The 14,650-nt window shown below is 51.4% G+C and overlaps 4 protein-coding genes across 6 annotated transcripts; 2 read left to right on the top strand and 2 right to left on the bottom strand.

The window, feature by feature from the left end:
- Positions 1–45: 45 nt before the first annotated feature.
- si:ch211-260e23.9 (uncharacterized protein LOC555795 homolog) lies at positions 46–3,932 on the top strand. Of its 3 annotated transcripts, XM_057013202.1 has the most exons (5): positions 46–320; positions 1,874–2,016; positions 2,186–2,321; positions 2,537–2,754; positions 3,793–3,932. In XM_057013202.1, the coding sequence occupies exons 2-4, from the start codon at positions 1,893–1,895 to the stop codon at positions 2,748–2,750; spliced, it is 474 nt and encodes a 157-aa protein (XP_056869182.1). In that variant the 5' UTR covers positions 46–320; positions 1,874–1,892; the 3' UTR covers positions 2,751–2,754; positions 3,793–3,932. The 3 variants fall into 3 exon arrangements, with proteins under 3 accessions (XP_056869182.1, XP_056869173.1, XP_056869191.1); XM_057013193.1 differs by lacking the exon at positions 3,793–3,932 and having other exon boundaries at positions 2,537–3,478; XM_057013211.1 differs by lacking the exon at positions 3,793–3,932 and having other exon boundaries at positions 180–320; positions 1,877–2,016; positions 2,537–3,478.
- On the bottom strand, positions 3,521–5,793 carry zgc:162297 (uncharacterized protein LOC555865 homolog). The gene is made up of 5 exons (XM_057019796.1): positions 5,335–5,793; positions 4,649–4,731; positions 4,391–4,571; positions 4,163–4,313; positions 3,521–3,998 (listed from the first exon to the last, which is right to left on the bottom strand). Exons 1-5 carry the CDS (start codon positions 5,627–5,629, stop codon positions 3,521–3,523), a joined length of 1,188 nt encoding a protein of 395 aa, XP_056875776.1. The 5' UTR covers positions 5,630–5,793.
- Positions 5,794–5,904: 111 nt separating this feature from the next.
- ccne1 (cyclin E1) lies at positions 5,905–11,191 on the top strand. The gene is made up of 12 exons (XM_057013173.1): positions 5,905–6,249; positions 6,756–6,805; positions 6,991–7,069; positions 7,323–7,388; positions 7,478–7,641; positions 8,200–8,335; positions 8,483–8,629; positions 8,723–8,818; positions 8,970–9,104; positions 9,369–9,480; positions 9,556–9,713; positions 10,340–11,191. The coding sequence occupies exons 1-12, from the start codon at positions 6,085–6,087 to the stop codon at positions 10,538–10,540; spliced, it is 1,509 nt and encodes a 502-aa protein (XP_056869153.1). The 5' UTR covers positions 5,905–6,084; the 3' UTR covers positions 10,541–11,191.
- A 1,451-nt stretch (positions 11,192–12,642) lies between these two features.
- LOC130519608 (trichohyalin-like) lies at positions 12,643–13,675 on the bottom strand. The gene is made up of 2 exons (XM_057023144.1): positions 12,867–13,675; positions 12,643–12,780 (listed from the first exon to the last, which is right to left on the bottom strand). Exons 1-2 carry the CDS (start codon positions 13,563–13,565, stop codon positions 12,703–12,705), a joined length of 777 nt encoding a protein of 258 aa, XP_056879124.1. The 5' UTR covers positions 13,566–13,675; the 3' UTR covers positions 12,643–12,702.
- Between the last annotated feature and the right edge of the window lie 975 nt (positions 13,676–14,650).

Raw genomic sequence — 14,650 nt, 5'->3', positions numbered from 1 at the left:
GCCAGAAAACTAACTTCTTAGACCAGTTATGTTAGTCTGGGCATGCGCACAAGAGGCAAAGAGAGGAACGTTCTCTTTGGTCTGACTAAATTCAGTAAACATAAATATGCAGTTAATTATATTTCAGACTTCAGATAAGGCAACGTCTCCGTTTTGACAGCTTCTCGCCACGCCCCCCGGTGGGCGTGTCTTGAGGAGGCTGCAGCACGCAGCGACGTCCTCCAGATAAACAAGTCCGATCAAAACAAACAGCCCAGCTAACGGGTCTCCTGTCCGGGCCGAACACTCCCAGGTACCAACCGCGACCGTTCCGGCTTCGGGTAAGTCTTATTCGCTCCACTCGATCCAAACCTTTCCGAAAGGAGACTTTTATCGGCTCTAGACGTCGCTAGTGTTTGTTCGACTGCAGCATTTGTTGTTGTCTAACGGCTTCCTCGTTGCCTTCCTCGTTGCCTTCCTAGTTGCCTCCTAGTTGCCTGAACACCCAACAATAGTTACAGGAAAAGGGCGATAACCTACAGTCAGTTGTTGCACAGTTGCTATTAGTTTAATTAGTTTAGTTTAGGGTTTAGTATTAGCTTAGTTTGCGGATGCTTCTGTCGGAAGAACTCGGTTATCTTTCGGGTTTATTAGACCCACTTATCGCTTTTATTTATTCCTTTTCTGAGCAGAATGTTGCATGTACGGCTCTAACCGCAACACTGTTGTGAACTAGAGTAACGCCGTCGTTACTATGTAACTATAGTAACTATCATTACTGGCTCTCTGGTCATCTTTTACCTTCAGCCGGTCGGTACAATCTGCACCGACGTCACAGGCGCGTCACCCTGAAGCTGCTCGGGTTTCTGAGCGATGACAGATCTCAGGTCCAGATCTCAGGTCCAGGACACAGGTCCAGGACTCAGGTCCAGGACTCAGGTCCAGGACACAGGTCCAGGACTCAGTTCCAGAACACAGGTCCAGGACACAGGTCCAGGACACAGTTCCAGACCACAGGTCCAGGACTCAGGTCCAGGACTCAGGTCCAGGACACAGGTCCAGACCTCAGGTCCAGACCGGCCCTCTGGACACAGGTCCAGACCACAGGTCCAGGACACAGGTCCTGACCACAGGTCCAGACCTCAGGTCCAGATCTCAGGTCCAGGACACAGGTCCAGACCTCAGGTCCAGGATACAGGTCCAGGACACAGGTCCAGACCACAGGTCCAGGACACAGGTCCAGGACACAGGTCCAGATCTCAGGTCCAGGACACAGGTCCAGGACACAGTTCCAGACCACAGGTCCAGGACTCAGGTCCAGGACTCAGGTCCAGGACACAGGTCCAGACCTCAGGTCCAGACCGGCCCTCTGGACACAGGTCCAGACCACAGGTCCAGGACACAGGTCCTGACCACAGGTCCAGACCTCAGGTCCAGATCTCAGGTCCAGATCTCAGGTCCAGGACACAGGTCCAGACCTCAGGTCCAGGATACAGGTCCAGGACACAGGTCCAGACCACAGGTCCAGACCTCAGGTCCAGACCTCAGGTCCAGGACACAGGTCCAGACCTCAGGTCCAGGACTCAGGTCCAGGACACAGTTCCAGACCACAGGTCCAGACCACAGGTCCAGATCACAGGTCCAGGACACAGGTCCAGACCTCAGGTCCAGACCTCAGGTCCAGATCACAGGTCCAGGACACAGGTCCAGACCTCAGGTCCAGACCTCAGGTCCAGACCTCAGGTCCAGACCGGCCCTCATTGCTGACAGCAGCCTCCGGAGGGCGCTGTAGCTCCTGGCCAGCAGTGAGGGGCAGCTGGAAGACGTTCGGACCCGTCAGTCGTCTTTATTCTGGTACCAGTCTGAAGCAGCTGACCGGCTTCACCTTCCACAGAAGCTCCAAAAGCCCAGAGATGATCGGAAGACTTCTCTCTCATCTGATGGGGAACGTGGGCAGCGATGAAGAGGGTGCAGAAGATCCTTCAGAGCAGCTGAGGGAGCAGGAGGAGGGAGGCTGGATCATCGTTGACCTGGCAGGTGACGGGTCACTTTACTGTCCTTCAGTTCTGTTGTTCCAACACAAAACCCAGTTACACAACAAGAATAATTACACGTGTTATTAATGGAGAACAACCTACTCAGTCCCCTCGGTGCTGCTGCTGAGCGGTGACCCAGTGTGACCCGGTTCGTCTGTCTGTTGAAACAGAGAACGGACCCATCGGCGATCCTGACGCTGCTCCGCTGGAGCCCCCCAGCAGGTCCGTCTACCAGAGATGTGCCCTGGAGGAGGAGGAGGAGGAGGAGGAGGAGGAGCCGCTGGGCCCTGATGAAGACATCTGCAGGTTAGTTCGGTTTAAGGGTAAAAACCATTCGACATCGGGGGTCACAGTGATCCCGGCTCATTTAACCAGTTCAGTGGTCATGTGACCAGGCCACAAGAGGATCACATGGTTCTGGGTGGGTTCAGTAAATGTGGGAGGACTGTGTGGTACCTTCATCCTTGAGTGTTGCTCTCCTCGTATATGTAACGGTTCTGTTTAAACATCTCCTCCTCCAGGGCTCCACCACAGCTCACATGGGGGGTCTGGGGGGTTCCTCCACGGTGCAACGTCCACCTGCTGACTCTTCAGAGGGCCCGGAGCCAGACGGAGCGCAAGAAGCTGGGCCGCAGGGCCCTCCACAGGCAGAACCTGGCCAAGGCCCGGCTCCCCTGGGCAGACCGGTGCTACGGCCACTCCAAGCAGCCCTGCCAGCGTCTGTACAACTACTGAGCAGGTGATGGCAGCAGGTAGCTGCTAGCTCCTCCTCCACAGCTCCTCCTCCACAGCTCCTCCTCCACAACTCCTCCTCCACAGCTTCTCCTCCACAGCTCCTCCACAGCTCCTCCTCCTCCACAGCTCCTCCACAGCTTCTCCTCCTCCACAGCTCCTCCTCCACAACTCCTCCTCCACAGCTTCTCCTCCACCACAGCTTCTCCTCCACCACAGCTCCTCCTCCTCCACAGCTCCTCCACAGCCCCTCCTCCACAGCTCCTCCTCCACCACAGCTCCTCCTCCTCCACAGCTCCTCCACAGCCCCTCTTCCTCCACAGCCCCTCCTCCACCACAGCTCCTCCTCCTCCACAGCTCCTCCACAGCCCCTCCTCCACCACAGCTCCTCATCCTCTACAGCTCCTCCTCCACCACAGCTCCTCCACAGCCCCTCCTCCACCACAGCTCCTCCACAGCCCCTCCTCCACCACAGCTCCTCCTCCTCCACAGCTCCTCCACAGCCCCTCCTCCACCACAGCTCCTCCTCCACCACAGCTCCTCCACAGCCCCTCTTCCTCCACAGCCCCTCCTCCACCACAGCTCCTCCTCCACCACAGCTCCTCCACAGCCCCTCCTCCACCACAGCTCCTCCTCCTCCACAGCCCCTCCTCCACCACAGCTCCTCCTCCTCCACAGCTCCTCCACAGCCCCTCCTCCACCACAGCTCCTCCTCCTCCACAGCTCCTCCACAGCTCCTCCACAGCTCCTCCTCCACCACAGCTCCTCCTAGATCACTGGTAGATCATTGGACCTGTTTGGTACCAGCAGTAGATAACTGGACCTGTTTGGTACCAGCAGTAGATCACTGGACCTGTTTGGTACCAGCAGTAGATAACTGGACCTGTTTGGTACCAGCAGTAGATCATTGGACCTGTTTGGTACCAGCAGTAGATCACTGGACCTGTTTGGTACCAGCAGTAGATCATTGCTCCTCCTGAACCCTCTGATGTCACCGGTGTATCTAGAGAGTGGAGTAACTCTAATTTTAGATCCTGTTGCTCAGTCTCCAGGTCCCCCACAGCGCTGCTGAGCTCCTCCCCATCAAAGACTTGTCCACCACAGCAGCGTCCTCCAGTGTCCTCTGCACTGCCTCCGTTTGGGTCCCCACCAACACGATGTCCTCGTGAAGCTCTGACAGCCTCAGAGAGGAAGAACTCGGCTGCGCGTGCCGTCTCCTCGATGCTCACGTCTGATGTCAGAGCATGAGAGCTGTGAGAACGCACACATATAACGCACGTGAAACACATGCTGGAGGAATCTCCTGTAAGCGGGGACACCTGGAGGTCTGGCGCGTGTGAAATCCTCCCAATCACGTCACGAACATCCTGCGTAACATATCACGGCTGGTGCTCAGGTGGGTTCTGGCCCCTTACCTGTGCTTCTTTTTGATATCGGTGAAGATCAGCACACGATCCGCTCCGATGTTTTTGCGATATCTCAGTAAATCCCCAGCGCAGGCGTCCAGGAGACCCTCGTCTGCCACATGAGAGAAGACGAAACCCTCGGCCCTGATGAAATCCAGACCTGCGACCATCCAAACATTGTCTGAAAGAGTCTCTTTAAAGGTGTAAAAGCATCTCTAGACACTTCCAAGAGTGAACCTGAAGCGAGAGCGACAGCCAGCGCCTGCTGGTTAGCAGAGGACAGTATTTGGACTCCGAGGGGCAGAGAGGGACACACACTCCTCACACCACTACACACAGCCGTCATGCACGCCACCACCTCAGGGCCCAAGGACAGAGAATAGGGGACATCATGCATGTTCTCCACCATGATGGCATCCTGAAAGAGGTCGCGGAGCAACACTTGGACGGTTGGTTGAAGGGAAAAACGTTCCAATGTGCCTCGGAAATACTCACAATCCCAGAATCCCGGTAGATGGTTGCCTCCCTGCAGGCCTCATCCACAATCTGGGACATTGTCATGCAGCCCAGCGGAGTTCCTTTAATGGAGCAAAACTTCCTTTAATGGAGCAACAGTGTTTTAGATGGAGGACTACTCATTTGAGTTCAAGTGGAACTTTAATGTGCAGTATAATTAACAGAACATTGTTTCGGTTTAGTCATGTATTTATTCTACAAGTGTGTTTTTTGTTTTTGTTTTAAAAAAGCACAGAAATATATGGTGTCATATTGCTCACATACATTACTCAGGTAGCATATTTAAATGTAATTCCAGGGTCTCTTACAGTCAAATGTTACTGAGCCGAGTCCAACACATGACACTCCACATTTTTAATAACGTTCAGTACAGAATGTTCAACTTTTCTATCAAATATCCAATCAAGTGTTTTTGTAAAGTTTGGCCTCCGACTGTTTGTTCTGTCCAAAATATACAGCAAGAGGTTGGAAGGTTAAAGTCCCAGGAATGTAGCACTCTAATGGACAACACGTGTCTGTAACTAACTAAATTAGTATCGTGCAAATATCGCTATCAAATATCACATCTAACTAGCTTTCTAGAAAAAACTAATCCAGTAGCTTGCTAGTAAAATGATCTTAACCAATTCAACCAGCACTTCCACAGGTTAGTATATCTAGATTACCTGGCAGTGCTTTGACGTGTATCATCCCGATAACCACGGATTTTAAACGCCCAAATAATTCCATAAACTTCACGTTGGCCATTTTTCCCGGGTGAACACGTGTCTGTGCAAAGGTCGCGTTCTCTAAATCACAACACAGAGCAAACAACAAGGTGCCAGGACGCCACCGGGGTTCGTGTCCCCTGCACCTGAGCCCAGGAGCCGCACGTGTTCGCGTCCAACTGGGCCGTCGGGTTCCGATCCCGAAGCGTCGCAGAATATTGGAAGAATAATCGCGGGAAGAAATGGCAGCCATGAGGGAAACGAGCGGCAAGCTAACACTTTGACTTTATTTGGCGGCTAATTAGTCGATGCGGCGACGGTGACAACGCGCCACAACCGCGCGCTGAGCACCACGCGCGCATAGACTGCACGACCCGCGGGCGTAATCGCGGCATTTTGCTTTATTTCAGCTTTGATCTGAAGCGGTACGGCTTTGTTTACATCTGACGGACTAGCCACGCGGTACCCGAGCATTTCCGGTTGGGACGCCCCGCCCCTGCAGCTGTCACCGGCCGCGGCCACGCCTCCTCGTGTTAAACGTAATTATTTCTTTTCTTTGGCGTCGAATTCGCGGCTCGTATCGAACGCCGTCGTCTTTCCGGTGGCGCAGGTGTGAGGCGTCGACGGTCCGGGGACATTTAAGCGGCCAAAGCGGCGGCGAAGCCGGAGGTTTAGCGCCAAGTTGGAGGCGGCTCCTCCCCCGCGTTGATGCTTCCAGTCATCTGTTTCCTACAAGGCGCCAGCTCAGAGGAACTAGCCCGGCCTGGACACACACGCTCACACAACCCCGAAGAAAAGGCGCCCGATTCCACGCACATCCCGCCGTTCTTTAAAAATTGGAATCAGAGTGAACTTCAAGGAGCCGATCTTGAGGTACGCGGATGGGTTAAATTACTGGCAGGCGGCGACGCGCGGATAGCTTCGGCTTTTGCAACTAAATGAAATGTCGAAAGCGGTCTAAGTTGGAAATTGGGTGCATCAAAGGTCTCCGAGGGGGGGACGGAAGCCAGGGCGCCCTTGTTAGCGGCGTGTCGGTGCTTTCTCCGGGGTTCGAGGCTCCGGGCGTCCGCGCTGTGCCCTCGGTTCGGCCATTATGTGGCGAGTCACTCTTCCAAAGTTGGAGGCAGAAAAATAACCCCCTTCCCCTCCGAAAGGATCCAACTAGCGTCACGGCCCGGCTAAGGTGGCCTCTGCTCTTGGCCCTTGAGCAGTATCGAAGGCAGATTTTCACCAATTGTCACTTTTGCGGGACTTTAAGCTCGCTCGCCGTGCGCGTTTGGCCGCGCTAAGCCGAGTTGGGCTTTGTCAGGAGGGACTTGGGTGTGGGGGTTGGGACTTGTTCAGAAAGCAAAATGCAACAATCTTCATCTCGTCCACAGGTTTGCTGCGGACACACGCACGTCCCACCGACTAGAATGCGGGAACAGCGGTGAGTTTGCTGCGTGTTTCCTGACTTTAAAGGGGAAACTTGCGGCGGCTTTAGCCTGCCCCAGTTAGCCTGCCGCCTCTCTGGAGCTACAAGTTCACACTATTAGCATGTTCTCCGGAGCTTGCTGCCATCTTCCGCTGTTTGGGGAGACTAATAGGTGTGTTTTTGATGCTCTCTCGGTGCAGAGAAGAGACACAAGCCCAGACTGTTGCTGCCGAAGCGCCCAAAGAGCGACCGAGGAAGAGGAAGGCAGATGTTGCTATTGTGAGTCGCCTCAAAGGCTCCAGGACCAACATGCAAATGCTCTTTTTCATATTTCAGCTGCATGCTGATGAGGACTTTCTCCAGCCCAAGAAAGCTTAGTGAATAAAAACGCCCGGCCTATTTAATCTGTGTATGTGTGTGTGTATAATTCTAGAATTCTTCTTGACGCAAAGCCTGGATCATTAATGGTTTAATGGCTGCTGGAATTATTCATTTGCTCTGTGCTTTTGTTCACTCCATCCTTAATTTTCAGTATTTGCAAGACTTGGACGATGACGAGGTGGCAGAGATGACGAAGAAGAAGCAGCGCGACTGCGAGGTAACCTGGGTTCATGCTCGCCGTCCACCCACTGACCTGCGCACGTCTCCGTGGACGCTCGTTTCATGTCATTTCTCTGTTCTATGAAGCTGGGCTGGAATCCTGATCCTGGGTATGCAAGTCCTCACAGGTGGATCCCCACACCGGATCACGAAGAAGACCAACCGGTTGCTCTGAACGCAGGATTTCCCCACTATAACTTTAGCAGCATATTTACAACGCCCGTGCGCTGTGCCCCGCTGCCCGCCCTGGGGTGAGTGATGTGTGGTGTGCTGACGACCCCAGAAATGATCATTATTATTATTATTATTTTTGTTGTTGTTGCTGCCGCCATTTCTCCCTGAAATGGTCGTTTCTGTTCCAACACGTCCGTCGTCCCAGCGCTGCTGCTAACGGCTGCGTCTTCAAATGTAAAGATAAATAGGCTAAACGTTATCAGGTAAAAGTGGAGAACTATGCTACATTCAGCAGCTCATTCATATAATAACGGCTCTGTTAGCATCTCAAAGAAGGTTTAAACGGAGCTGGGCCGCGCTCATGTACCGGGGGGGGGAGAAGATCCTGATGGAGGTGATCCTGTCATCAGGACACCAGGTCCAACCCCCCCGGGAGCACCTGTGTTTTTCTTTATTGTCCTTATTATGCCCTCTTAGACATGAAAATAGGTTGAGTCGTGTAGGATCCGTCCTGCCCAAACACGTCTGGGTCCGACTGGTGTTGCCGTCTGGTTTTTGTTCTCCACCTTCTGTGTTTTTAAGGCCTTCACCTTATTCAGGACGTCACCGTTGTTCTCTTGTGCGTCTCTGACCAGTTGGGCCAGCAAAGATGTGGTGTGGAGCAACATGTTGGAGAAAGATAAGGCCTACACCAGAGATGTCCACATGATGGAGAAACACCCTCATCTGCAGCCCAAGATGAGGGCGATCCTCCTGGACTGGCTGATGGAGGTCTGTGGTCCGGCTCATGATCTCCAGACGTGTGTTTGAGGAGACAAATGTGTTCAATATGTGAAAGTCTGGACCCAGAAGGTGGTTGGGAGGGGCTCAGGCTGAAGCTAGCTGGTAGCTGAGAGGGTTGTTGTGCTGCCGTGGTAGGTGAGCGAAGTGTACAAGCTGCACAGGGAGACCTACCACCTGGCCCAGGACTACTTTGATCGCTTCATGGCCACCCAGAGGAACGTCTTCAAGTCAACGTTGCAGCTCATCGGCATCACCTGCCTCTTCATCGCTGCCAAAGTGGAGGTAAGGAGCTCTGATGCTGCCGGGCCCCCTTTGAGGGCTCTGCCTCCGAGTCTGGTGCGGGCGGTTCTTCATGGTTCTGTTCACCTCCTTTAGGAGATGTATCCGCCAAAGGTCCACCAGTTTGCCTACGTTACAGATGAAGCTTGTACAGAGGATGAAATCCTCAGCATGGAGATCATCATCATGATGGTGCGTAGAGATGCTCCTCCAGGAACTGGATATTTGTTGCTTCCCTACAGAGCTCCTTATCCAAAAGCCTCATCCTTTGATTGGTTCACGTTAGAACCTCTGAATGGAGCAGAACCATTCCACACGCTCACGGTCCCTTCTGCTGTTGCAGGAGCTGAAATGGAGCCTGAGTCCTCAGACTCCCGTCTCCTGGCTCAACGTTTACATGCAGGTGGCCTATCTGAAGGAGACGGACGAGCTGCTTCTGCCCAGATACCCCCAGGAGACCTTCACGCAGATCGCACAGGTGCCCTCTCTTTCAGTGACGCATGTTTGGCTAAATTGTTCCCTCTGCCTCCTGGATGGCGTTCAGCCTTTGACCAAGCGTGAGGAACCTCTGGTCCCTCTGATTGAGGTGACCTGGGTCTGAGCGCTGAAGGTCCAAACCCAGAACTGCTTCTTGTTAGCAAAGCTTGGCGAACATACTGGAGGAAGCCAAGAATCCGGGCCTGCAGGTGCTGCAGAGGTGTTAGCGCGCGTTAGGTTTGAGCCGTCTCCTGTCTCTCGCCAGCTGCTGGACTTGTGCCTGCTGGACGTGCGGTGCCTGGAGTTTTCCAACGGCGTCCTCGCGGCTTCGGCCTTGTTCCACTTCTCGTCCCTGGAGCTGGTGGAAGCCGTCTCTGGTAGGAACGGTAACGCGGTGCGCTGAAGGGCGGCGCCGTTTCCTGTCTGACCCGTCCGCTCTCGTCTGTCTGCAGCGCTGAAGCGGGCGGAGCTGGAGGAGTGCGTGAGGTGGATGGTTCCTTTTGCCATGGCGCTACGGGAGGTCGGCGGCGCCTCCTTGAGAAGCTTCCCGGGAATCCCTGAAGATGACGTGCACAACATCCAGATCCACGCTTCCTACATGGCCTGGCTGGTGAGCTCGGTTCTTCAGCAGAACTTCATGCACAGAGCACACAGAAGTATTTACCGTATTTTCCAGACTATAAGTCGCACTTTTTTTCATAGTTTGTCAGGGGGGGCGACTTAAATAAATACATTCGTTATTTTCACACTGACAACCACAAGAGGGCGCTCTAGGCATGTGTACCTGAGGAACGAGTTCCTTTAGCGACGCAGAAGAAGGGAAGAATTTTCCCCCAAAATGCGACTTATAGTCCAGTGCGACTTATATATCTATTTTTCTTCTTTATTATGCATTTTTTGGCTCCTGCGACTTAAACTCCGGAGCGGCCTATAGTCCAGAAAACACGGCACATCAGTTTTGAACATATTTAGACCTTTAAGCTAACTGAAGGAGACTTTTCTCAATGACCTTCAGGCTAACGAACAGTTTGTTGCGCAGCATCGTGGTCCACTAACCTCCGGTCCCCACAAAAGCTCTGAAGCTAAAACCCAAGATGGAAACATTCAAGCCTTTTCTCACTTTTGAGTGAAATGAGCCAAATTTTAAAGTGTCCCTTTAAAAGGGCGTCTTGGTCCGGAGAGTTGCTCCAGAGAAGACGCTCCGGCTCCCTCTGAGCAGAGTTTGTCTCGTTGCAGGACAAGGCCTACTCTTACCAGGACGTGGACTTGGAGCAGCACAGCAACCACCCCGTCCCTTCAGGCATCCTCACGCCGCCGCTCAGCAGCGAAAAGACTGACGAGCCGGTCCGGGCGGACGCGTTAAAGATCCGACCGCGCATGTGTCCGGCGTCCCCGCAACAGTCTCAGGGGGACGCGGCGCGGACGGATGAAGCCTGACGAGCTCGACCCGGAGAGGAGCCCGGAGGGCTCATTTCAGGGGCGGAGTCACGTAAAATGAAATGATTATTATTATTGTTTTAAACTGGTGTTCCTGCACACGGTGGCTGTTTTAGGGACGGGAACAAAGAAATGATGCCTGTCCTGACAGGAAGGGACAGTTTGTGATGGGACGCCTCACGGTTCTTTTAAACATGGTTCACAACCATCCTTTCATATAACGGCGGTCAGTTTTAGTTTTTTCTATGCAGAGGCCAAACTGAACGGACGTTATATGAAGCCCGGGGTGCATCCGTAGCCTAATTTGCCCAAAACCATTCCTAGGGTCTGTTTGGCTCTAATTGCTGCTATAAAGTGGGCTTTGCATTGTCTGTGTGTGTGTGTGTGTGTGTGCACGTGTGTGTGTGTGCACGTGTGCGTGTGTGTGTGTGGAAATGTTGTTTTTGATCCTACACTTTTTAACGGATTGGACGTGAGTGACGGTGCGTTTAGGGACCAGTAGCTTGGCTACGTAAATGGACACATGAATCAGTCAAGCTTCAGAAGCTAAAATGTTGATTGTATTTAACTCTTATTTTATTCCCAGTTTGTCTCCTTTCACCAAATGTCAAGTTTGGATTTTACTTTTTGAAAATAAAATGCTGCTATATATTTTTTTTCCATTAAAGGCAGTTCCTCAGGTCTTGTTTTCAACTCGTGGTCGATCGCGCTGGAATCATCGACGGGCTGCGAGAGAATTTATTGGTTTTTGCTCTCAAGCAGATGTTAAATTTAGTGCTAATTTACTCTACGATACAGAAGTGCAAATTAAACCGGCTATTAGAATATAGCTGGGGGGGGAGCATAACTAAGATGTGACCTAATGATTAGACGACCCCCTAAGTATAATAATTTGTCTGTCTATGATAATAACTGGAACTACAGAATTAGTAACAATAAGCTTTTTCAAAGAGGAAGGTTTTAAGTCTGATCTTAAAGTAGCGATGGAGTCAGCCTCCCGTACCTGGACAGGGAGCTGGTTCCATAGCAGGGGGGCCTGGACAGGGAGCTGGTTCCATAGCAGGGGGGCCTGGACAGGGAGCTGGTTCCATAGCAGGGGGGCCTGGTAGCTAAATGCTCGGCCCCCCATTCTACTCCTAGAGACTCTGGGAACCACAAGTAGACCAGCATTCTGAGAGCGGAGCGGTCTATTGGGCTGGTAAGGTGTCACTAGCTCCTCCAGGTAGGATGGAGCTAGGCCTCTGAGGACCTGGTAGGTCTAAAGAAGGGTTTTAAAAATGAGTTCCCAAGAACTTTAGAGATCAAAGGAAGGTTGGATATCGGCCTATAATTTCCCAAGACATCAGGATCCAGTGATGTTTTTTTAAGCAACGGCTTAATCACTGCCACCTTGTAGGACCGGGGTCCATAACCTGTCACTAAAGAACCATTGATCTGGTCCAGGATAGAACTGCCTATCAATGGTAAAACATCCTTCAACAGGTGTGTTGGGATGGGATCTAAAGGACACATGGTGGTCTGGGATTTCTGAATTAGTGATGACGCCTCAGAAAAATATATAGGGCTGAAGGAGCTTAAGGGCTCGTTGGAGACCCTGTATGTTCCCACAGTCGGCACATCTGGTGATGGTCCAGTTGTTGGGATGGCCTGGGATCAGCACAGGGATCACTTCCTTAAACTTAGCTACAGCATTATCTGAAAGATATCTGCTATAGTAAGACCGTGCTCTGAGGATAGAAGAATCCTTAATCATAAATGTGAAAGTGATCAAAGAATGGTCTGACAGGAGGGGGTTCTGAGGGAACCCTGACACATGTTCTACCTCAACACCATAAGTCAGGACTAGATCTAGGGTGTGGTTGAAGCCATGAGTTGGTTGGTTTATCTGCTGGAGGAAACCAACTGACTCCAGTAATGAGATGAAGCCATTTCTAAATTTGTCATTGACAACATCTACAATCTGGTGGTTTACTTTGAGTTTTATTGTTTCTACATCAAAAATCCAAACATAGAACATAAACAATGATTATACTGTAAAATAAAACTGTTGAAGACAGGATGTGACGCTGGAGGTCAGGATGTAGAGGAGGAGGGGGGGAGGAGGAGGAGGAGGAGGAGGAGGAGGAGGAGGAGCAGGAGGAGCTCTGGAATTGTTGTTTCATTCATTTTTTCCAGAACCTCATCTTTTTCCTGATCCATCCACAGAAGCTTTTTTTCTTCTGCTTCTTTGATAACTGAAGCTGCAGAAAAGAGAGAGTGTGTTTTAGATTTCACTGAACATCATCTGAAATCTTCTGGAAGAGGAACAAAGGCGAAAGCATCTCACCTCAAGTTGGAGGATCGCTTCAGAGAGCCTCTGGAGCTCCTCTTTGGTCTTTGCCTCCTCATGTTGCCTGAAACGTTGGCTCTCGTTGATCTTGTGCTCCAGCTCTTCGTTCATCTGGACCCATGTCTGAGCGGTCCTCTCCCACCGCTGATGAACATCAGCCAGCATCCTGTTAAAGTTCTCTTCTTTAACCACCAGCTGCTGCTTCATCAACTCGTCCTTTTGCAGGATCTTCTCATTATGTTTTTGTTGCTCTTCATCAAGAAGTTCCTGGAACATTTTTTCTTCCAGAAAGAGCTGCTGCCTCATGGCCTCTTTCTCTTCATGAGATCTTTGCCTTTCTTCCTGCAGCTTCCTTTCAAATTCCTCCTGGATCACAAGGAGCTTCTGATTCAGGCCTTCCTCCTGCTCCATCAGCTCTCTCCTGTGTGTCTCCTCTTTCTCCTGCTGCTGGCTGTGGAGGGTTTCCTCCAGAGAAGCACATTTCAGCTCGCTCTCCTTCAGAGCAGCTTGTGTGCTGTTCAGCAGGGTCAGGGCCTCCACATGGGCCACAGTTCTCATTTGTCGCCTCTTCACTGCCCTGCTGAGCTGCTCCTCCTTCTCAGCCAGGGCTTCTCTGAGATGCTGGACCTCTTCCCTCCAAGTCTCCATGGATGATTCTTGCTCTGCCTTCAGCTGCTGGGTTCCTCTCTGTGCCATAGATGCGTCTGCTGGTCACCAGTGTGGTACAAGAGTGCTGAGCTCCTCAGGCGTGTGCTGATGAGGTAGAGCTGATGTGTTTGATCTGCCAGTTCAGTTTGATCCTTTGATTTCATTGATCTGACATGAAAGAACAATTTTGAACAATTGTTCCTAAACTCAACACATTTACACCGTTATTGTTATACATCTATAACTAAATAAATTGTTTAAATTCAACTTAGAGTTGCAATCACAGGACTTCAAATCCATTCAATAATACTGAATGTCACTTTGTTGCCATATTTTCTTTACGTATTATCCACTCAGTATCGTGCAGTCTTGCTACTACAGAGTAACCCAGTTGGTTAACAGATCACCAAGCAGAAAAGAACAGCAGGTAAACATTTATTTCAGAACTGTGTCTATAACCATTTTTTACATCTTCTCTGCTTGCTAAAATTAAAGTCACATGAGCGATCCCATTATTCATTTGTGCAATTATAAATTCCTCAGTGAAAAACCTGGAACATTTGATGACCTCAGTCTGAGCTCAACAGTGGAGCTAAAATGAAGCCAATAGCATATTTCTCCTCTAAACTTGACTCTGTAGCACAGGGGTCACCAACCTTTCTTAGACGGAGAGCTACTTCCTGGGTCCTGAATCATGTGAAGGGCTACCAGTCTGATACACACTTCTGAAATAGCCAATTTGCTCAATTTACCTTCAACTCAATGTCATTATTAATAGTTAATGATATTCATCTCTGCAAAGACACTGATCATGTTAATGATTTCTCACAATCAATATTGTGACGGCTCTGTCGTGCCTCACTGTTGTCGGGGCTGGCTGGAAGAGCAATTCCCTGGCTGACCTGCAGGGGGAGTGCCAAGCGTTTCCAGTCGACCCAGCATGTTCACCTGCTCACCTGTGGCCCATCTGCTGGGATTGGCTGCCTGACGGGGTCCAGGTATAAAACCTGTCTGGAGAGCGTTGAGGAGGCCCCCTCTCGTCCTCTCTGGTGTGCTGCAGTGGAGTTCGTCAGATGAGCCCGGAGCTCGTCACGGCCGCAGGAGTTTGGAGTTTCCGTCTTTGTGACTATTTG

The sequence above is a fragment of the Takifugu flavidus genome, chromosome 2, assembly GCF_003711565.1.
Source record: "Takifugu flavidus isolate HTHZ2018 chromosome 2, ASM371156v2, whole genome shotgun sequence".
Taxonomy (NCBI): Eukaryota; Metazoa; Chordata; class Actinopteri; order Tetraodontiformes; family Tetraodontidae; genus Takifugu; species Takifugu flavidus.
The sequence above is the reverse complement of the archived record's forward strand: the minus strand, read 5'-3'. Positions and strand labels throughout refer to the sequence as shown.

Coding starts and splice junctions, on each gene's coding strand:
- si:ch211-260e23.9 (XM_057013202.1), top strand. CDS start 1,893: ATGATCGGAAGACTTCTCTCTCATCTGATGGGGAACGTGGGCAGCGAT. Junction 2,017..2,185: donor GATCATCGTTGACCTGGCAG/GTGACGGGTCAC, acceptor CTGTTGAAACAG/AGAACGGACCCATCGGCGAT. Junction 2,322..2,536: donor CCTGATGAAGACATCTGCAG/GTTAGTTCGGTT, acceptor CTCCTCCTCCAG/GGCTCCACCACAGCTCACAT.
- ccne1 (XM_057013173.1), top strand. CDS start 6,085: ATGCTTCCAGTCATCTGTTTCCTACAAGGCGCCAGCTCAGAGGAACTA. Junction 7,389..7,477: donor AGAAGCAGCGCGACTGCGAG/GTAACCTGGGTT, acceptor TGTTCTATGAAG/CTGGGCTGGAATCCTGATCC. Junction 8,819..8,969: donor TGGAGATCATCATCATGATG/GTGCGTAGAGAT, acceptor CTGCTGTTGCAG/GAGCTGAAATGGAGCCTGAG.
- LOC130519608 (XM_057023144.1), bottom strand. CDS start 13,565: ATGGCACAGAGAGGAACCCAGCAGCTGAAGGCAGAGCAAGAATCATCC. Junction 12,781..12,866: donor AAGCGATCCTCCAACTTGAG/GTGAGATGCTTT, acceptor TCTTTTCTGCAG/CTTCAGTTATCAAAGAAGCA.
- zgc:162297 (XM_057019796.1), bottom strand. CDS start 5,629: ATGGCTGCCATTTCTTCCCGCGATTATTCTTCCAATATTCTGCGACGC. Junction 4,732..5,334: donor ACACGTCAAAGCACTGCCAG/GTAATCTAGATA, acceptor GCTCCATTAAAG/GAACTCCGCTGGGCTGCATG. Junction 4,572..4,648: donor TCTACCGGGATTCTGGGATT/GTGAGTATTTCC, acceptor GACCTCTTTCAG/GATGCCATCATGGTGGAGAA.